This window comes from Equus przewalskii, chromosome 14, assembly GCF_037783145.1.
Source record: "Equus przewalskii isolate Varuska chromosome 14, EquPr2, whole genome shotgun sequence".
In the NCBI taxonomy this organism is placed as follows: domain Eukaryota; kingdom Metazoa; phylum Chordata; class Mammalia; order Perissodactyla; family Equidae; genus Equus; species Equus przewalskii.
Window position 1 is genome coordinate 43,538,383 of NC_091844.1, and position 22,640 is coordinate 43,561,022.

The 22,640-nt window shown below is 38.7% G+C and overlaps 1 protein-coding gene across 8 annotated transcripts in view; it reads right to left on the reverse strand.

The window, feature by feature from the left end:
• Positions 1–11,859: 11,859 nt before the first annotated feature.
• The window catches only part of CCDC85A (coiled-coil domain containing 85A), a 179,693-nt gene continuing 168,912 nt past the window's right edge, over positions 11,860–22,640 (reverse strand). For 3 of the 8 annotated variants that reach the window (XM_008512703.2, XM_070572694.1, XM_070572692.1), the window contains one exon: positions 11,860–13,729. In XM_008512703.2, the coding sequence (XP_008510925.2) occupies positions 13,640–13,729 (90 nt within the window). In that variant the 3' untranslated portion in view covers positions 11,860–13,639. Of the gene's footprint in view, positions 13,730–17,916; positions 18,016–21,629; positions 21,750–22,640 lie in introns of all 8 variants that reach the window. The other 5 variants (XM_008512698.2, XM_008512700.2, XM_008512701.2 and 2 more) reach the window with 3 other exon arrangements.

Below are 22,640 nucleotides of genomic sequence, written 5' to 3' on the forward strand. Positions count from 1 at the left end.
AAGTTTGCGCGCTCTGCTGCAGGCGGCCCAGTGTTTCATTGGTTCAAATCCTGGGCACAGACATGGCACTGCTCATCAAACCACGCTGAGGCAGCGTCCCACATGCCACAACTAGAAGGACCCACAATGAAGAATATACAACTATGTACTGGGGGGCTTTGGGGAGAAAAAAGGAAAAAAAATAAAATCTTAAAAAAAAAATCAACAAAGGAAAATAAGCAAGATTCTTATACCTCTGTACTAACCAACTAGAAAAAAAATTAATAGAAACAAAAGTCCCATCCACAAAATCAACAAAAACGATAGAGTATCTAGGAAAAAATTTAACAAGATAAGTGCAAGACCTTTAGGAATAAAACTACAAAGCACTATGAATGGATATAAACAAATCTGAATAAATTTAAACATTAATGAGTGGGAAATCTCAATACTCTATTCTAGATAGATTGATAGAAGTCAATTCTAATCAAACTCCCAAGCAGGATTTTTTATGAAAATGGATAAATCAGTCTCTAAGATTCATATGAAAGAGGGAGTTAAGATTAAAGAAGAACAAGATGTCAAGTTATAAAGAAGATATAGTAATTAAGTAATGAAGACAGTGAGTATAGAGGAGGTCATCAAGAGACCCAGCAAATCAGAGGGGGATCTCCCTGGGCTTGTGGGACTCTGGAAATCTACAGAGAAGGTACAACAAATTATTAGGGAGTTGGGAATGAGACAGGCTATCGCTGCCCCTGTCTTTGAAGGCTGTGATCAGGCTACCTTCAATGCAGGAATGAAAGCCAAGATGCTCTAGTCTGCCCCCAGCACCTGGTATGGGAAACTGATAGCCATGCTGAGCCCAGGTGTGGGACAAGATCCTTATGAAGTCAGGCAATCTACTGCTGAGCTGGTGGAAACTGACAAATCCCAGGAGCTGGTACAGGCTGTAGAAAAGACCTGAGACAGAGAGAGAGCTCAAAAAGCCAAAGGCTATCCCCAAATCTGCTCTAAGTAACCTGGAGGTAAATGTGGTTTGACCTCATTGCTGCTGGGACCGCACCTGAACAGACAGACCAGCAATTCAATGCTGTGTTGGTTGGCCTGTGGAAAGCCTTAGAACCTGACAACAGTTCAAACCTGCCCCACCTGCTCCAACCATACCTGATGCCCCACCTGCTCCAGCAGAGCCCTCATGGATACAGTCCTAGTTGCCGAGGGTGCTTCCCACACCATGGGTTCAGGTTGCAGGCCAAGATCACCTCTATGTAAGTCCCCTTGAAGGTGATCAGAGACCTCATGTTGAGCTCACTATTCACTGGTCCCCCAGAAACAAAAGGTGATGGGTCTGGTTGATCCTGGAACTGAACGTACTCTAATAATAGTAACCCTCAGAAGTTTTCTGGCCCCTCAGTGCCGTCGATGGTTACGGAGGGTGAATAGTTGTAATTAGGAAATTGATCATGCAAATTGAACTGCACTGAGTAGGTATTGTATGCCCTGCACATAGTACTTTCAACAGCCCTGTAGGGCCAGTAAAAATGCCAGATGGCTTATGGCAGATGACCGTGGACTACCAAGGATTGAACAAGGTAGTGCCCTCCATCCATGCGGCTGTGCCTAATATTGCCACCATCTTAGACACCTTGACCCATGGTCCTAGGAATGTATTATGCTGTGCTGGACTTAGAAAATGCTTTTTTTTTGTTTAAATGAGACAGATTTTTTTTTAGATTGGCACATGGGCTAACAACTGTTGCCAATCATTTTTTTTTTTCTGCTTTATCTCCCCAACCCCCCCCCCCCACACACACACACACACACTGTACACAGCTGTATATCTTAGTTGCACGTCCTTGTAGTTGCAGGATGTGGGATGCCGCGTCAACGTGGCCTGACAAGCAGTGCCATGTCCAGGACGCCGCAGCAGAGTGTGCGAACTTAACCACTCGGCCATGGAGCCAGCCCCAGAAAATGCTTTTTTCAAAATACTCCTGGCTGCTGAGTCACAAGATCAATTTGCCTTCAGGTGGGAGAGGCAACAATGCACCTTTTGAGTGCCTCCCCCGCACAGGGGTATCTGTCCCTGGTCTCCTTCCCCACGTCAGTAAAATGGGTCCATTACGTTGATGATATAATACCAACATGTGAAGATTCAGCTCTGCTGCAGAAGACTTTGCAGACTTTGCTGGGACATCTGTGAGGGAGAGGACGGCTAGCGACGCCACAGAAAATTCAAGGCCCAGGCACGGCCATAAAGTTTTTGGGAGATGTTTCTTCCAGTAAGATGCATGTTGTCCTAGAAACTGTGATTGATAAGGTGCAAGCCTTTCCAACCCCTAAGCCTTGTAAGGATTTTGGGGTTTTGGAGGACTTTTATTCCTCACCCGGCACAGTGCCTTTGTCCCTTATACGACCTGCTAAAGAAAGGGTACATGTGGGACTGGGCATCCAAACTGCCTTTGAAAAGGCAACAATACCAGAGAAGCAGATTAAAGCTCTGGACACTTCCCAAGCAGAGTTACCCTTTGAGTTAGATGTAGCTGTGACTCAGGAAAGTATGAGTTGGGCACTGTGGCAGAGACAACAGAAGAACAGAGTACTACCAGGATGCAGGTTCGAGCTCTGGAGAGGGGCAGAAACCCGATATACCCCAACAGACCAACAGCTCCTGGGAGTGTGCACAGCGCTCCTCCAGGTAGAGCTTCTCAGAAAGGAACAGGATATCATGTAAGAACTTCCCTTCCTATCAAGCGGTGACTTGAGAATATGTCCCATTGACCCGTCTCTGCCATGGCTCAAACTCCCGCTTCATCTAAGTGGCATGCGTATATACAGCAGAGGAATACCCTGTCCACCAGCCCATGTCTCTAGAAATGGGGGTGCTGTTAGGCCCTATAGAATATGTAGCTCCTTCAGATGCCCCACCCCTATTCCTGTGACAGCCCCTGGGGCCTGTAGACAGGGAGTGGAGGAAATTCCTGCTGATGTCTGCTATACAGATGGGTCTAGTTGGGGCAACCTGTCCACATGGACTGGAGTCGCTATTCTGTCCAACACTGACACCATCTGGATGGAAAGAGGCAGGAACCACAGCAGCCAATGGGCTGAACTCAGAGCATTTTGGCTGATGATCACTCATGAGCCCTGGCCATTCACCCTTTGCACTGACAGTTGGGTTGTTCTAAAGGGATTAACCCTATGGCTTGGATAATAGGAAACTGAGGGGCGGATGATCATGAAAAAGCCCTTGTGGGGTCAGGATAGATGGAAAAACATTTGGGTTCACCTGCAAGAGCCTGAGGCAGTCCTCATTGTCTTCCATGTCCTGGCTCATAAGGCGCTGACACATCCTGGCAGTCTGGAAGCTGATGCCCTGGCCTGGGTACAAGCCCTGACAACTGACCCTTCAGTACATACAGCAGATTGGGTACATAGAAAAGGTGGCCAACATAGTGCCCAAGTGGGATGGCATATTGCCAAGGATGCTAGATTGCTCTTGAAATACAGTGACTTGGTTAGTGTAGTAGCAGCACGTCCTGTGTGCTCTAAGTAATGCCCAGGGCAACTACCAAAGGAGTCTGGGGCCATCCGTTGGAGTTTCCAACCAGTGATGGATTGACAGATTGTCTATTTGACCAGGGTATTTGTACCTGTGTTGTACTCAGCATCTCAAATGCCCTATTGGTGCCAGCCTGGTCTGCGTGGCAATAGGGGAAAGCTTGGGTTAGGTCAGACGCAGTGTCCACACAAACAAAGGCTTATTTAGAACCCTCACCCAGAGGGAGGGGGCCAATATAATCAGTGATTGGGGGTCATATTTTAAAGGTCATGATGTGCAAGACTGGGCAAAAGAATATGACATTGAATGGAGGTTCCATCTCCCCTGTAACCTGCAAGCAGCAGGGTTGGTAGAAAGGAATAATGGACTATTAAAGCAGCAGATTCAATTACTATCAGGTTAAATCACCTTGTCCAGGTGGACTAAAGTACTATCCCAGGCTTTAATACATTTGAATGATCAACCAGTAGGCCCTGTTGCCACATATGCCAGACTGGTAAACCCTGCTGAGATGCCCAATACCGTAAAGGGATGGAAGTCATAGGAAACAGCCATTGCCCTGACTCTCACTGTGTATCAGTGCACTATGCTGCTGAGAACACCAAGCCCCATCACCCTGGGAGAAGTGTTATCTACTGGAATTTGCGATAGGACACCTAACGGAGATAGGTAACTTACTTTTCACCCCTGGGTGAGGGAGGACTCCTTAATCTCCGCTGGGATCCTGTTGTCCTGCTGCAAGCCAGACCTGTTGAAAGCACTATACTTGGGATGGAACATGCACCTGAAAGAGGGGAGAAGGTGGGGGTCCTGGTCTGGCATATCGCTCCCCTAGTCCATCTCCTCACGCCTGCAGTGCTGTCTCCCCTGGCCAACATGTGTGGTATGCACGACCAGGTCAATTTCCTAAAGCTGCCACCTCCTCCTCCCCAAGGCCAGGTGGGCATGTGCTATTTTTCACTGGTAGGATCATTTGGCCACTGTCTTTTATTCCTCCATTGGCCTGGAGGACATTATAGCACATATAGAAACTCTTACTAAATTCACTCCACAAGCCTTAAATAATAGCCAAACCTTAAACAATAGCCAACGAAGCCTGTCCCTAGTGAACACTGAAATGTCTCTAATGAGAAAAGTAGCCCTGCAAAATAGAATGACCTTGGACATTATTACTGCCTCACAAGGAGGCACCTGTGCCATTATCCAAACAGCGTTGTGTGTTCCTACCTCATGAGTCTGTGTCATCTTTATTAAATCACATGAGGACACAAGTGAATGCCCTAAGTGATCCGATCTCCAGCCTAGAGGACTTAATAAACGAGGGATTCAGGTCATGGGGTTCTTGGCTGAAAAAACTGTTACTTCGGGAATCATTACCACTATCTGTGTTTTCTCTTGCATGTGCCTCTATTGCTGCTGTGGGATCTGCCTCCAGTGCACCCAGATAGCTGCCGGATCGAGCCACCTCCCTGCTAGGGCACGGCTCAGGGCACATTGTGGATGAGGGGGGCATGTAAGATTGTAAGAGCCGGTCACGATGGGTGCACTGTGAGAGGAGGTCATTGAAGGACATGACTACTGGTTGGCCTGTAAGCTGGACCCAGGCCGTCAGAGGCTCTTCACCCCTTCCCCTGTCCTTGGAATGTATGTTCCGCCCACTGTTCCCACACTGGGAGCTATTTTCAAGGACTCTGCCTTGAGAGAACAATGTGTTGTTGAGACCATCTGGACAGCATACATGATAGAACCTAGTTGAGGCCTCTATATAAACTTTTAAGATCCTGATGGGCGGGTGCGGAGATCCACTTGTCTTACGGCTGCCCAAGACAAGCCTCCTATGTAAGTTCCCTGCTTATTAAACCTGCCGCCTACCCTTCTGGAGTGGTTTTGCCTCTTTTTTTGGTCTCTTCTTGCCCTCCATCTATAGGGGCCAGTTTGGGAACCAACAGGGAGATTTTGACATGAAAATGGACAAATCAATGAACCAGAATAGAGATCTAAAAACCAGAAGTGTGCACATGCACACACACACACACAAACTTGACAGATGACAGACGTGGAATTACAAATTAGTTACAGAAGGATGGGCTATTCAATAAATGGTTCTGAAACAATGCGAAAAAAGAATAAAATTGGTTCTCTGTCTCACAAAACACACAAAAATAAACTACAGCTGGATAAAAATATACATATGAATGGCACAATTTTAAAACATTTAGAATAAATAGAAGATTATGTTTATAACTTCAGGGTAAGATGACTTTTCTTAAATACAAGAAAGAAAAGTCATAATGGAAGACAAAATTTTACTACATAAATACTAAACGCTTCTGTACAAGAAATAATACCATGAAAAACATTGAAGAAGATATGTGCAATGCATATAACTCACAAAGACATAATAAATAGAATACATAAAGCTCTAAAAAAATAATAAAAACAACCTAGTACACAAATGGTTAAAGTACATGGACTTCAAGGGGAAAACCTACAGGCCAATAAACATTAGGATGGTTAATCTCATTAACAACAGGGATAAAGCAAACCAAAACCACAACGAGATACTATTTTGTACCTATCAGATCAGCAAAAATTGTAAAAGATTAGATGTACCAAATGTTAAGTACATGGGGAAATAGATCTCTTTGATGTTCTACTGGCAAAACCACTCTGAAGGACATTGTGGCGACATGTTATACTTGAAGACATTCACACCATGCAAACAAACATTCCATTTCTAAGTGTATACTCTAGAAACTCTGGCACTGGTGCACAAAGAGAATTGCACACGGGTTGTCACTGAGCATTGTTGGTAATAGCAAAATAATCTACAATAATCTGTCCATTAATTTGAGAAATAAAAAATAGCAGTATATTCTACAATGAAAAATTATGCAATTAAAATTTATGAATTAGAACCACATGAATTAACATGTGCCTATCTCAAAAATAATGTTGAATGAAAAGGTTGCAGAAGGATGACATTTATGTAAATGTATAAAACACATGAACAATTTTCTGTATGTATGTATGTATGCCCATATTTATGTTATAAAACTAGAAAACTGTGAATGGAAAGGATACATACCAACTTTGGAATAGATTTTGCCTCTAGGATGGGAAGAAGGAGATGAGAAAGGGATGAGATTTAAAAGGGACTTTAAAAAATGTTTTCTGTTAAAAGTGAATCAAACATAGCAAAACGTCAGCAACTGTTAAAATATTCTCTATTTTCACTACATTGTTGACACATTTATGATTTGGAAAAATTGGGAAACTCCAAATCCAGAGTCGTGTTAATATCTCTGGTCCACTTTTATTCCTGGAAACTCTAAAACTCCTAGGATTCCTTCACTGTCTTCCCAGTGGCGCTGTCACCCACATCATCCTGGGCCCGCCAGCAACTGCATACATCATACACTAATTTTTCACTACCCTTTCTATCTGCCTTTTTTCTCCATCACTATCAGATGTTGTTGGTCTTTTCCCAGTCTTCTGACATCCCTCTGTGTGCAAGGCAATTTTTCAGAAATAATTATTCATCTTTACTACACCATTGTTCAGTAAGCACATTAGTCAAATTCTTGACCCTCCATCCTGGACCCTCCATCTCCTCCTCCTTCTTTCCTCAGCCTCCAGTATGACTGGGTCTGAGAAATTTGCTCCTCGCTCACCACACTGCCACAAGCAGTCTTCCTTCACTGCTGAAACTCTGCCTCAGCACTGTTTCTTACCTTTCCCCGGATGGATTGGAGGATGGAGGAGTCAGGAGAGGAGTGGCAAAATGGAAAATAAGCAAAAGGAAAGAGGAAGGCCGTGAATACCCACTTGCTAATTTCTTTTTATTCTATTACATAAATAGAACCCCTCTTTTGTGATGGTAGTTAAAGGAATCAGTTTAAATACATTCCTTGTTCTTCACAATAAAACTAAGCCATCATCAGATAGAATATTTATCCTCTAATTTGCTATATTAGGAGACCATACACCTAATTCATAACATTTAAAGTGTACCATTTTATTGAATAGGATTTGGGGCAGTCAGTAACAGAATCGCAAATCAAATTAAGCTGAAACAATAAGTAAAAATTTAATCTCCCTATTTGAGATTCCAGAAGTAAAGTGGACTCCAGACAAGGTATATTCAATGTTTCAGCCCTCTTTCTGCACCATTCTCTTGGCTCTACCCTTTCCTGTGTATATGCTTTCTCCTCAGGATGACTTCTCTAATAACAGCCAATTTGACTGCAGGCAGCAGACAACTCTTCCTTAGCACAACTGACAAGAGAGAGAAAGAAACCTCTTCCCTACCATGAAATAAAATTTCTTTCCCAAGACCTTAAATGAGTCTTGTTGGTGATGTTGCCACCATTGAACCATAGGAATGTCATGTGCTCATTGGCTTAAAATTGGCTTCCTGACCAATTATTAGCAAGTAGGATGAGATTATCAAGGCAGGCTTTGAGTCTAGACTTTAGACTAATCAACATTCAGCTCTGTAATTGGAAACACCTTCTCCTGAGAGTGAAGAGGGATGTCTGTCTAAAGCAAAGGAGGTCTCTGTTAGGAAGGAGGAAGAGGAAAATGAATCCTGAGTAGCCAAACAATGTGTTCACTATTGAATGGCAGGGCTAGACTGAGCCTAGAGAATAGTGATGGTAAAAAAATGAATACCCTAGAGACTGTTATCTGGCCTGTCAGAAACCCATTCCTACCTAACCCAGATTCTTGCAGAGGGAAAACAGATTTTTATAACGCCTTTCTCAAATGCTATATTAAGGTCATGCAGCTTGGCCCCTACCCAGCAATGGTCCTTAGAATCAAAGGTCAAATTCAGACCTTTTGTGCTTCTATAAAACTGCATTCCTGATTAGCATGTGAATGTTCCCATGGCAATTATGATGTTGTATATTGTATGCTATCACCTCAGAACAGGATCTAGAAAACTAAAGGTCTTGGGACAAGAAGTGAAAGGCTTCTTGGTAATAAGACCAAATAGAATTCTAACTTGAGCATCAAAACTACGAGAAACATCATTGCAAAATGAGAGGGTCTTGTGTTTTTAAATGGACATCATTAAATCTCAGTGAAATGAAACTATATTCACTTATGGTTTATCCTTACTTCCAAAGGATTTTGAGGTAGCCTTTGACATTAACACTCATATCAAATAGAGCAATTAAAGAACAACTAGGAAAGGGAAGGAGGGAAGCATGAAGGAAGATGGGAATAAGAGAGAGCACTGTGGGGACTTTGGGAGGAGCCTCCATTGCTCTTAACTTTCTGATTTTAAAAAATCTTCTGCTAAATTCTGGCAGTTTCTTGGCCTCAAGCTCACTACATTGCTCTCAGCAGTGTCCTTTCTGCCACATAGCCAATGTATTGAGTTTTTTTACACTAACATTTTATGCCCAAGATGTAAAATTAATTCTTTTTAATGAATGCCATATTTACCATGTTTCTGAGAATACTGGCTATTCTTGTGAATTCCTCTTAATTCTTTTCCTTGGTGTATCTTTTGTTTTGTGCTTCTGATTCATAGCTGTGGCTTCCCTCCAATGTTGGGTGATATTCGGTTGTATATTTATCTCAATATTGAAATCTCCTTATTAGCCTGCTGTGTTTATTCTACAACTTGCTTGTAAGGAGAAGACAGGATGCTGGGTTTTGGAGACACTTCAGTCTCTCCAAATTAAGTGGAAACGAGATGGTAGGACAAATTTAGGCAGACTGTCTGTAGCTAATGATCGTGGCATAGAGCGTCCCTTTTCCTGTGGGTGTTAGAAACTTGAAGACTTTGCCATGTGTCTCCAATTCAAATACCCTTACTTTTTGCTCTAGCCTAGGAGAATGATCTTTTTCTCTGCTTGACCCAAGGAGGGAGAGGTTACATGCATTAATCAAAATGCCTGGCTATTGTCAGTTACCTCAGAATCCCACACAATGTGTGTATCAAACTCTGCCTTGTTTGGAGCACCCTTGCAGCCAGTCCTTCTTTTTCAACAATACCCTGCTATCATGTACACTGAATTACGGACCCATTCTTCAACCAGGTACTGTCTGTCTCCCTTCTTTTAAGAGTTCACCATAATTGCTTGTCCGTAGAGTACACTATTGTTCAGGTAGGATTATGAATTAAAACATCTTTTCAATCATTTTTAAAGTTTGAGGCAAGAGGAGGAAGCTGCAGCAGGTACCCATTCGGCCATTTTGAAGTGAAAGTCTTTATTATCAAATGTTTCACAGTGACACAACAAACCAGAATAGTTGTAGAAATTTTGTTTTTAAAACATGTAGCTCCTATGTGAGAATCAGACCAGTGTCCCTTTTTTTCTGCATTCCCACAATCACCTTGTGATTGCCCATGACAAGGACTGTGGTAGCTGGATGACGTACAAAGAACAGAGCTTGAAAGTAACTGTGCAGCTAGACTCTCTTTAGGTAGTAGTAGACCGACTCTTCAGTGTTGATGCGGTTCCCCTCCACAGCTTAATAGTATAAATTGCCACAGCCAACGGGCCTAGGATCCTATGTCTTGGAGGACTTGCCATATTTCTCGTGGACTGTTGAGACCATTGAACTTTGGAACTAGGGTGGCAATGAAGAACCTTACAACAACTAGTGAGATAGCTGTTATCTCCGTCTGATGTGAGGAAACAGGCTGAGTGAGGTTAAGTTGTTCAAACTCACAGAGCTAATTAGAGTCAAACGCTAAACTTGCTAGCCCAAAGTCTAAGTCAAACAGCCTTTATTCAGTGCTGCACTTAGTACAGCATACTTTATATTTCCATATGGTTACAACCTAATATTCTCCTTTAATTGCATAAAGAGATGAGAAATTTTTATCTTTTAGAAGTTAATATATGAATTCCTCACAGAGGTGCCATGAACTTGCTGGGACTTTACCTTGATAAGCCAGCTCGAAGTAGGCAGATTCTTTCCAAGAATGGCTAAGAAGATTTTTAATGGAGAATCAGTTTGCCCTTAAGGTGGAGGAGGGATGAGACAACACGAAGCTTACCACAGAGTGAAAACTCTGGAAATTAGCAGAGTAATTAGACTCACCATCTCCTCAGATCGTGAGCATGGATGTTTGAGGCAAACTTATCTAGGTCTCTAGGATAAAGGAAGCCCCTGCTGGCATCCAAGAGAATACTATTCCAGGTATTTCTTGAAAGCAGTCAGCACCATTAGTCAGGAACCAAAGCTGTGTTTACTCACATGGTAGTGGTAGACATTAACAGTGCATTGAACTAAAGAACAATCATCCCATTAGACTGTCAACATTTTACTATATGTCACATAAGATGATCTGAGTTTTCTATGATGCCTTGAGCATGTGCTAGGAGCTTAAAAGGCATTCAATTAAAAAGCTTAGATTCTGATTGTTAATCTATAAGCTTCAAATGCTGGGTAAAAATGTTCTAAGATATGTAAATTAACCTTTGTTCCAGGGAAAATGAGGCCATAAACTAATAAATTGGTCACATAAGAGAACGGTGCCACTCACTTTTATTGATCAACATATTGGACAATATCAATATTTAGCCTCTGGGCTGTCCATCTACTATGTCACTTAAAGTTGAGAATAATGCTAAGTATAGGAAGCCTTATTCCACAGTCTTATTAGTGATTTCCAAGAAATATGTGTACTCTCTGAGCATGTGTGTATGAGACCAAGTTTTCCATTTCTTCAGTATTTCCCTTCCAGTATATTTCCCTCTGATGACTCATGTTTTAATAATAAATAATCAAATTAAGTTTAATTTTAATCTATATGAATTAAAAGAACAAGTGAAAGATTTTATAACGCAAACTAATTTTAAAATATTCTTAAATATCATTCTAAATTTTTTGTGTATGTGACAAAGACTAGCCCTGAGCTAACATCTGTTGCCAGTCCTCCTCTTTTTGTTTGAGGAAGATTGTTGCTGAGTCAACATCTGTGCCAATCTTCCTCTATTTTATGTGGGATTCTGCCACAGCATGGCTTGAGGAGCAGTGCTAGGTCTGCGCCCAGAATCTCAACCTGGGCCACAAAAGCATGCAAACTTAACCACTATGCCACTGGGCAGGCACCCTCATTCTAAATCTTTAACTACACTGTAATAGAGAATGGTGTGAATTGAGGCATCTCTGAATATTAAATCCCTCATTATGAGAATATTTAAAAACATGGCTTTGTGTTATATTTGAGATAATGAATCATCTGTATTAGTATCATTACCATCATCATACAGGAGCACTAGGATATTTAGTGAACATTAGAAATCTACTCAATTTAGGAAAAATATTTTGAAAAAGAAAAAACACTATGAGATTAAATAATTTATTACCATTGCTAAGATGAACACATATACTTGATACTCAATTTTATGCAGAACTTTAAAAAAATAGTTTTAATACAGTATCAAAATTTACACAAGTATTTTGTCAAAAGACCAGTGTTCCTTGTATTAGCTTCTGCAGGCTCTATGCAGGCACAAAAACTTGTTTTCAACGTCTTTCTGGTGTAGGAATACAACAATTTAAGGATAAAAGCTTTTCTATGAGGGAAGGTGTAAATAGAGCAAGCAATTTTCTTTTACAGAGTAATAATATTTTAAAAATATATAACATTTTAAGAGAAAGATAGACTTAAATGGTAACCCAATTACAATAATTAGAGAGATAATTCTATACTAAATTAATTCATAAATATTTTCTGAAAACAGAGGGCTGGCTTTTCACCACAGTAACATTTAAAAAAAGTATAATGAAATTTCTTCACATTCCTTCTAAATGACAATTAATACACTGTATAATGATTCTGTTTAAAAACGACAATAACAGCAACAGAGAATATCTGCTATGAATAAAATCTTAGTAATTTAGAAGAAATCTGAAAACTGGGAATTGTTGCATTCCTACTTTTATAATCTTAAACTACAGTAAAAACTTAGCATTCTGTCACAGGCCTCTTGCACATTCATACAGGAAACTATCATTGCATTTGGATAAACATAAAATACCTATCATAGCATTTCCAATACACACAGTCTAATATTTTATATATATATATACCAAAAATAAGAAAGAAACTAAGCAAAGCTAGCACACCTCTTTTTCAAACCTCAAGCAATCTGAACAAGAGCTTTTAGCCTCAATAATGGACATGCGTCAGCTTCATAAAACGTTAGATAGCTGCTGTAGGCAAAGAAAGCTTTTTTCATAAATGCAGTGCAATATTTTAAAGTTTACATAAAGTTTATTAAATATAACAGCATGTCTAGAAACTAAAGTGTAGAAATTGACATCTCACAGCTGGAAACACTTAGAAAAATTATGTTTGCTTCTTCTTTAATTGAAATTGTTAATATTAACATCAATGGATATGCTGAATGAATATGGAGGTTGATATGTCCCCAAGATGTGTCTTCATGAACAATACATCAAGATTAAAAGAAAAGATATATTTATTTTGATCAGCTGAAATAAATGGTACTCTCTGATAAGCACTCTATAAAGTCTTGCTACCCTTCTAGCTGGTAAGGAGAATTTATGTGGTATTTTTAGCACCTCAAAAGTCAAAACAAAACAAAATCCCAGAAACCTAATCTTATCTTGCATCCAAATTAATTATGTAACAGGAACTAGTATTTTATTGACTAAAATATAAGAAATAGGTGCCCAACTCTCAAACTTGGGAAGCTGGAAGACACCTCTTCTTATCTTCAACACAACATGGTAGAAAACTCCCACCGTTATATGCAATGAGTCAACTCTATCAAAACCACTGAGGCTCTACTAGACTCTCCCAATCATGCAGGTTTCCCAATAACAACCTTAGATCTGAGGAGTCAAAAACGTTTTAGTTCTAATGAAAATATTAGTACCAAAATGGTGATCTTCAAAGCTACCTTGAGATTGACTGTCCTAGACATTGAAGTGAGAGACATTAAATACAGCTTTAGTTATACTAAAGGTTTTAAAGGGAAAATATGTGCAATGTACAATCACTCCATGTTATTCCATGAGTCCAGGTTTGTGGAAATCCACTCTTTTCTTTTCTCTCTCTCTGGCAGTGGTGATCTCATGTTTGAAAGAGAGTGCTTCTCACATTGGTCCTTTGTACTGGTTTCCAGACAAATGTTGCCTAATTCCAGGACAGGAACCTGCAGCATCTCCAAGTTTCCTCCATACAACCTTAAAAAAGATAAAAGGAAAAAAGAATAAGTACCTTTATTGTCCTCTTCCACAAAGAGATCTGTGGTTTTCTTATGGGGGATGTATGAGAGGTGCAAAGAGGAATGCAAAGACAACAGACAAAATATCCACATGAATAAGCTCAAACACAAACAAAATGAAATGTGATGCAAGCTTCTAAATCACAAGAATTGGTCAGTAGATGGGACTACTACCCTTGTTAGCAACCAGCGTCAAAATTAAAGAACCATATGCCAACTTAGTCTAGTTACATGAGTGGTCCTTAACTCTGGCTGCACACTATGCATGCACTTGGAGAACTAATCTTAAACAGTAACTCCCACCCTCAGAGATTAACTGCATTGGTGGAGGTGAGGCATGCTCATCTGTATTTTTTTTACAGCTCCCAATGTGATTCTAACATGTAGCCAGAATTAAGAGGCCATGAGCAAAATCATCCCGGTTCCTATATTATACCTCCATAACAAGGGATACCAAAATGTTTAATCCACTAAGAACCAAGAAGGAGCTTTTGTTCTTGAGCCATTTAAACCCAAGCTGGCAGATTAGGGCCATTAGTAAATTTCCCTGGTTTTCCCAGGCACAATTGAGGGGGCCTCAATTGTCCTAAGTCTTAGCTACCAAACAGTATGATCTCTAAGATTACCAAAACAGAAAGCATCCAAATGCGGGGAAAATATAAGAATAAATTCAAGCAACAGTGAGATAGATACAATTACAATATGTTAAAAATTGGGCCATTTTAGAGGAACAATAGCAAAAGGTGAGACTAAGACTAATATAAGTGTAAAATAAAACCACTGAATTCACCAACGATATACCAATATACTAACATTAACTGGAAAACACAACACATACACAGAATAATAGTCATAACCCTTCTAGAGTGTTTCACTATAAGGATTATGTTCAGATTGATAAATTCCACAAAAATTTACATTGCTTTAATATGAACACAAAACCAGTTGGTTCTTTAATTATTCATAGATTGCGTTTCTTTCTTTTTGTTTTATTTTTCTTTTAAATAGAGCATGAACTCCAGGGAAACCCAATACTATTCATAGTAATACACAAGAATATAGGGTTCTGTCTACCTTCATTTCTAAGCCAATGGAACTATTAGTCTCTGTTTTAGCAGACACTATTATGTGGTAGAAATGTCCCGTCACATTTGAAGGGAGTTATAGTTGTGGTCCTGAAATATTTGGAAAGTAATGAAATAGCGATAGATGGCTCAAGCTGTACACAAGGGAGTTAGGAAAGTCTCATTTCTTAATAATTGACTGTGAAGAGGTACAAACACTTAATCAGGAAGCCAAGGGATGCTATGGACTTCCCTTTTCTAGTCCTTAAATGGCATATACAATTACTTCTACCCAGAATGCTGTGAATGCCTGGTTTAGAAGCAGAGAATGACTCAAAGACCTCAAAGGATGATAGACACAAAGCATTAGATGGTTACAACTCAAAAGTGCAACTCCTCAAGTATTCAAATATAGGATGCAATGGGCCTTAACCCTGAAATCACTTAACCCTGAAACCACAACTCAAAGCAGGCAGAACTCTGAAATAAGCTGATGATACTAAGGTGGACACAGAGTAGTGACTTGTTAATAACTAAAAGAGCGGAACAGATGGGTGTCTGCGATTGTGGCTAAAATGACCAGTCAAGTGCTTCAACGGTGCTCAGGAAATTTACAAGAGCCAAAGAGACACACCTAAGATAAAACCATTACTACAAAAAGATAAATTTATTGTTTCTTAGAGGGCAGTTTACTGATTTCTGTGGCAGTTTAGGAAGAGAATAAAAGGACTGTGTGCTTACTAATCACCACGATGGTGCTGTGAATAACAGTCTTCCTTCTACAGATATCAACAACTCCTCTCCAAGAGGAATATTAGAAACTGAGGCAAAACTATTGTCTTAAGCTCTACCCGAGTCTTCATATTGATCTCACATTATGAGAAAGCTTTATACTTCTGTGACATTTTTATAAAGGCACATAGTGCCTCCAATAGGTTTGATAATCTTAGTTTCTAAGAAATTACTTATCTATGAAACTGTCTCACAATCTGTGGTTTTCTTTATTCTCCAGTATTTGCTATGTGTTTTTAATGTTCGTATAATTTATAATTGTGACACAAATATTTTAAATCAACACATTTTTTTCCTGGCTTTCAAATAGTTTTCAAATATGAGTACAAATAATCAGATCTAGGCTGTCATGCATTTTTCTCAAATTTGGGGGATTAAAGACAAGAGTGGACAGTTAGAAAAGCCCTAGAGAACTTTTAAAGGTAAACAAAGAAGGCAAGCTTTTCTCTTTCTGAACATATAGAGAAAAACAACAATACCACTGCATGTGGCCTTTTAAGGCATTTTTGGAAATACAGGCAAACAAAAAGATCAACGCAAAATGAATCAAGATCTAATCCATTAGTGGGTCCCTATTGTGACTTTGAAATAAATTTTCTAATGTCCAGAAATCTTTCATCTAAAAAAAAAATAAAGAAAAGAAATAATCTGGCATTTTGTACGCCATGGAGATGGTCACCTCTGTAAGATGCATTGGGAAGTCCCCAGATTCACCACACTTAGGAAAGTGGAAAGAGCCGATCCCCAGAGGAGATCTGAGCATACTCCTGACTTCACTGTTCATTAGAGAATAATCTGAGCAAGCAACAACTTTGGGATCCTAGTTTCCTCAAACACACCATGTGAGTATGGGGTTCTTAGCCAGGGGTTCCTATCCAAATCACCCAGGGTCTAGGGGGAAACCCATACACCTGAATTATGAAGGAGCTCCACATACTACTCTTCGGAGAGCCACTGGGGGATGACCACTATGATCCCTTCTAGTTTGATACTTCCTAATGTCTGAACTTTATTTCTCATTCTATTGCCAACAGAAGAGAAGCAACAGGCATTCCTAGGTGTGTGGCTCAACTTTTAAATTTATCTGAGGGAAATATTCAAATTGCAAACCTTAAGGACAGGCTGAAAAGCTACAGAAGGTGAACAGTGATGCATTAGGAAATTATGACATCTAGAAATAACGACCTTTTGAAAACAGACAAAAACAGATATGCAGGAAAGAAAAATAACTGGGAAAGGGTTGCAAAAGAAAAACAGCCACAACATAAGCAAGTGGGAGACTAAAACCCTTGCCCCAGCACATAGAAAATGCCCATGGGATCTATTATGTAACATTTACTGGATTCCAAGAAACTTAAAGGTAAATAAGTGAGAAAAACCTAATAACCTAAAGCTTAAAGGTATTTCTACAGTTCTCATATCCTAATGGACAAAGAATATGAGGATAAAAGTACAAATATAAAGCAAATTAAAATCTGTGCTTAATATAATCTACCATGAATTTTTGCTTTTAACAAATGCCTTCCTTTACAATGTTCTATTTAGCTATTAAGCTTCACTAACTATATTCTTGATTAAATGATACATCCATGCATATTACTCAAAAAATTAAAATTTAGTCAGAGATTAATAATAAAATCCAAAGCACATTAATGATTACATAGAACATGTACCATGAAAATGGCATGTGAATTGTTTCCTGTCTTCCTTCTCTGACTTCATAGACAGATTTCTATCTATCTATCTCTTAAGTTTATATCTATCTCCTCTTAGTATTATCTGAGTTTGTGTCAAACACTGAAAGGTAACTACTTTGCATGACATGAGGCACACATACGATATGCATGAAGAACTAAGCAAATATTACCTATTAAGATGGTGACTTTTTTGCCAAGTACAGTTAGAAAGAAATCCGAAGAAGGCTTTGTTTTCTTTGTTTATCACAGGTTTTTAAACACTGATCTTAAAAGTTTGAGGCAAAGACCCATTTATCTTTATCAAAACTAGTAACATTTTAGACAATAAAGTGATTATTTAGAACTTTCATCATTCATTGTGAAATACAGAATTGCCTGATTATCACTTACCTGAATATTTTATAACATGATTATTGTGTTAATAAAACTGCAATAAAATATACTCAAGATAAAAACAAAGGGAGTTGGTTTTATTTTTATACAAAAATATGAAGGCATTTGGCCAGCATTTTAAAAGTAGGTATTCACAAAGCAGTGACTAAGCTACGATGAGGCTTTAACACAGAATACACAATAAAGCACGTTAAACTTACATTGCACATTTCTCTGACTATAGCTTTTTCTGTCTCACTAAGGTCATGTTCATACTCTTTACCCTGTTGACGATCTATAGTTTCCTGAACATCCAAGACCTGGATTTGTTGAAAAAGAAAAGCAAATTTCACATGGAAAAAAACTTGTTAGTTATGAATAAAACCATCAAGGAGCTCCACTTTGTAAAACCTTTAGTTTTCTCCGTGTCTGCATATCAGAGTGGATTAGTATAAGGCAAAATCTTTTAAAATAGTTGACTGTTCTGAAACCTATCTGGAATCAATTCTGCTTGATTTTCAAATGGCCATTATAAAGCAATCTATTGCATTGTTAATAGTCAATTGTATCCATTAAAGTCTAAAATAATTAGCTACATTTGGTTAATTTGGTGATTAAGATAACCTGTGTCAACCATTTGGAGACAGTCAATAATTCTTGCTCCATTGTAAAGATGGGCAATATAATTAATTATATGCCAAACAGTCCAAATGATATGTAGACATGGCCTAGAGAAAAGATAACTAAAAAAGATGATAGTGATAGGTGAAACTGGTCAGAACCCAGGAATATGTACAAAAGAACTCTTGTTAACATTAACACTACTGACGTCACAGCTCTTGCCTGGACATGTTCCCGGTGCCTAGGAAAAGACTAGAGAGACAGCTTTTTGATAGTAGCAAAGAGAAACACTGGTTCCTTATAGAGAAAATATTTGAGCAACACTTTGAACATTTTTCATTACAGCAAAGTGTCTGGGGATGAGATGCTTTTAAACAATTTTAGAGGCTTATGATTGCACTTCTCTACATTATCCCTAAATGGATTGAAAATAATATTTCTTTAAAACTGTCTGTAGAGTTTACATGTCAATACTTTCTATGGTAAAAGAGGGACAAAATTTTGGCTTTGAGTGCTGTTTGTTATTTTTCTATCAGTTTATAAACCAACATTAATGTAGCACAAAATAACTGATGCTTTTCCTAAAAGCTCCTGCAGAGTTCACACTGAACTGTGACCCTACTCAACTCCTTGGTTCTGTTGTCATCATGGTCAATGCTGATGGCCATGTCTAAAGGTGTCACCTGAGAATTTGTACCAAGAAGTAGTTGAGCCAAAATAAATTACTTAAGCATGCAGTGGGACCTTCATGTCAAGTTCACAGATTCTGAGACTACGTTGATATTTACTAGAGATCAATCCTGTAATAATCTAATTCACAAACTACTCTCTTGTTAACTCAAAACTTCTAGCCATTATTATTATATAGATACCACTTCTTTAAAGTAGAATACGACAGTAGTAAATGAAAGGCTCACCTGGCACTCAATTCAGTTAGAGTAGTTTACAATCTTTATACACTTAGACGACAGCATTGACTACGCTCCGTGAATATTCACAGAAAACTTAAAGAACTCCTGGAACAAGCTCATTGCCTACAAGTTCAACTCATAATGCACCTTAGAAAAGGGTACTTCAAATCAGTTAATTTCTACTAAATGAAGTGGTGCTCCAATTAATAGTTAGAAATTTTAAAGCAAGAAAAATGTGCCGTTATTGCAAGTGGGCTAATTTCTGACACTGATTTACAACACTTCCCCCAACCATGACCATAAAGTTTATGAAAGCATAGAGATTTTTTTTGTGAAATCCATAGATGAGAAACTGAGCTATTGTTCTAATTATTCCTTCAGAACAGAAAAATCTTAGGATACAAATCAGCTCTAGATTGGTGACTTTCAAAAACAAAATATGTTGGGCGCCTACATCTCTTTTTCACGTTGTCACATTCTTAAGATGCATTTCCCATAGGTTATGTTTGCACATATTTCTGTTTCACGACACAGTTAACTAATGGAAGCAAAGACATCCTATATTCAAGAGCCTCCAGTTATCCAATAAAGACACTTCAGTTGCTCAGTATTACCCATTCTGCCAAGCAAGGACACTTACATGCTCTGATTATAACATAATATCTTCCTCTCTCGAGATAAAATTTTATATGAAAATTAGAAAATGAATCCAGAGAAAATTGAAGAGCTCTTCCCTGCCCTCCCTTTCCTCTTAGGCCATACTAACACAGCTGCACTGAGAAATTTAGGAAAGACTGCAACGTGACCCACTATGCTGATCTGATTCAAACTGCACTTCCCATTTAATAAGCAACAGGACGTAACAACCTTCAATTTGAAAAGTAGGGTAACGTGCTGCTTTTGGAGTATGTGCAGACACTAATACTACAGGAGTGAAGTCACTCTCTGGTCCATTTTTCATTGCTAAAACATTTTTCAGATAGCTAGCGCCTGGTTTATGCTAAAGTAACAGCATGTTAAACAGGCTGTTCATGCTAAACAACATCCCAAATGCTGTTAGAGAGAGCAAGATGGTTGTCATTCGATAAATCAGCAACTACCAGACGCAGGGCAGCACCCCTCATTCTGGTGTGCCTTCTCACAAATTCATCTAGGTTGCTCATTTTGTGCGTTATCTCAGCCAACACAGGAAATGCCAAGTGCGTTGCCACCAGCCACCAGCATGGTTCTGCTACCTTCTCTCTAAAATCAGTATATGCTTGGGAGAAGCAAACTCATTTCGTCTAAATTACAGCAAAATATAATGAGGGAGCTAAATCTTCTGCTAAAATCTAATCATCCCAAATCAAATAAATATTTTGAAGTTCCCATCTACTTCATTGCTTTATGCATGCCAAGGAAAGTGGGGCCCACTCCGCAAGAGAGAATCTTCAGGCTGTTGATAAATCATTCTGAAACCAAAACAATTTTAGAAAAGTTGTGAAACTCACGTGGCAAGTACAAGACTGAAGCACTTGACCTACTCTTTGGCTCAGCAAGGTTTGATCACGGCTATGTGTTAGGAATTACACATAATTTAAAGGACAGTGTTTCATACTTTGGAATTGATGAAACTTTAAGGAACTGTCTTAATTTTTAAGATGATTTTTATTGCCTACATCAGTTTCTTCTCTTAGATGGGTAAACATTTATATTGCTTATTTATTATTAATTTTACCTATTGTGCTTATTTATTAATTTTACTTATTGGAAAGCTCATTATTGGTAAAGAAAAATAAAGGATAAATTTCAGCCAAATCTTTTTTGAAGTCATTGCACAATCTGAAGTAAAAGCCAAAAATAAAATAGCCTTATGAATAAGACCATATATCTATTTTCTAATACTTTAGAGAAAGGAGCATTAACTAGAGTTTGAATTTCTATTTAGTGGAGAATAGAGCAGGTTTTTGTTTATTTCAATACTTTCTTTTAGTAAGTTGCACAATGTACCTTCAATTGCATAAAAAAAATATGGTATCCTTCCTTATTTTGGCCAACTATTAACTCCCTATATTTGAAGACATCCCTGCTACAAACAGTGCACATAAAATACCTATAACAATATTTTACACACATGTATATACATGCACATCAGACTTGAACTTCGATGCAGATAGATATGAATCACATTACTCAAAACAAAATGGTAAAACTAGAGATTCAACCATAAGTACTCAAACCCACTGTTAGTTTAAAAAAAATTAAAATCATACTTCAAAAATTAAGATAAAAAAGTTATAGCAAAAGGGGTCAAAAAATAAAGTATCTGTGGTTAAAACAAGACTGTGAGGACTACCAGACTACAGCGAACAAGCCACAACACAACTGAAGTTCTGGATAAACGGTTGTACACAGTTGGTTACCTTAAGAGAATGTACCACGGGTTCAGGCTGCTGAGAAGGTGTGGCATGTCCACTGAAGCTAGCTGGAGAGTTGGGTGAACTGTTACTCCCATCAGCCCCTGATGACAACCTAAAAGAACCCTTAGTAGAAAATCAACAACTTTGTTATTAAAACAAAAGTCGTTTATAACTGCATAGATGTCATTCAATATTCAATTTCACTGCCAAATAAGAATTAGCCACTGTGTTAATTTTTTTCTAGCCTGTCCTAAGATGCTGTCCACCTGTTAATTGAAATACACTTGCTGCTTGACCAGCAAGAAAACTTAACCAAGAGCCATCCCTACACATATCCAGATGTCATTTCTGATTTACCACAGAGAGCAATGCCCCCTAAGGAATGCCCATTAAGAGCATTTCAAGAATGACTTTTGAAACTTAAAGATACTCAAGAGTAGGGAATTTGTGAGTTACTCCACAGTGGAGTTAAACATGCTCACTCAGCAAGACAAATGCCATATTCCATATGTCTCAGAAAATGCAGACACATCACATTCTTGCATTGGAGAAACTGTGTCTCTTATAAAACCCTTCTTTGAGGGAAAGCCCTATAGCGGAGCATTTTCCAAAGAGATTTAACTAAATTCAACACTTTCTTTAAGAAAGAATTCTCTTATTTTCTGGTCTTTTTAAATATGAAAAACAAAATAGATCACAAATTACGTATTTGTAGCTTAATGACTCTTCAAATTAATTGCTGAGAAATCAGAACCTGGGCATGATTAATGTGACTATGAGTGAGTCATAGTCACTCATACAGGAACTGGGGAAAAAAGCAAAAACTGCACTTTTTCTAGGGGTTGCTTGGGGAAAGACTAATGGATCAGGAAAGAAGAAGAGCAGTAGTTATCCACCCTCCTAGAGAAAACAGTCTAACAGGAATTTTCCAAACCTGTTTTTATGGAGATCATTACAGAGAGCCTGAGAGATTTTAATTTCTGTTCATCAACAAATCTAATTTTTTTCAGGCCT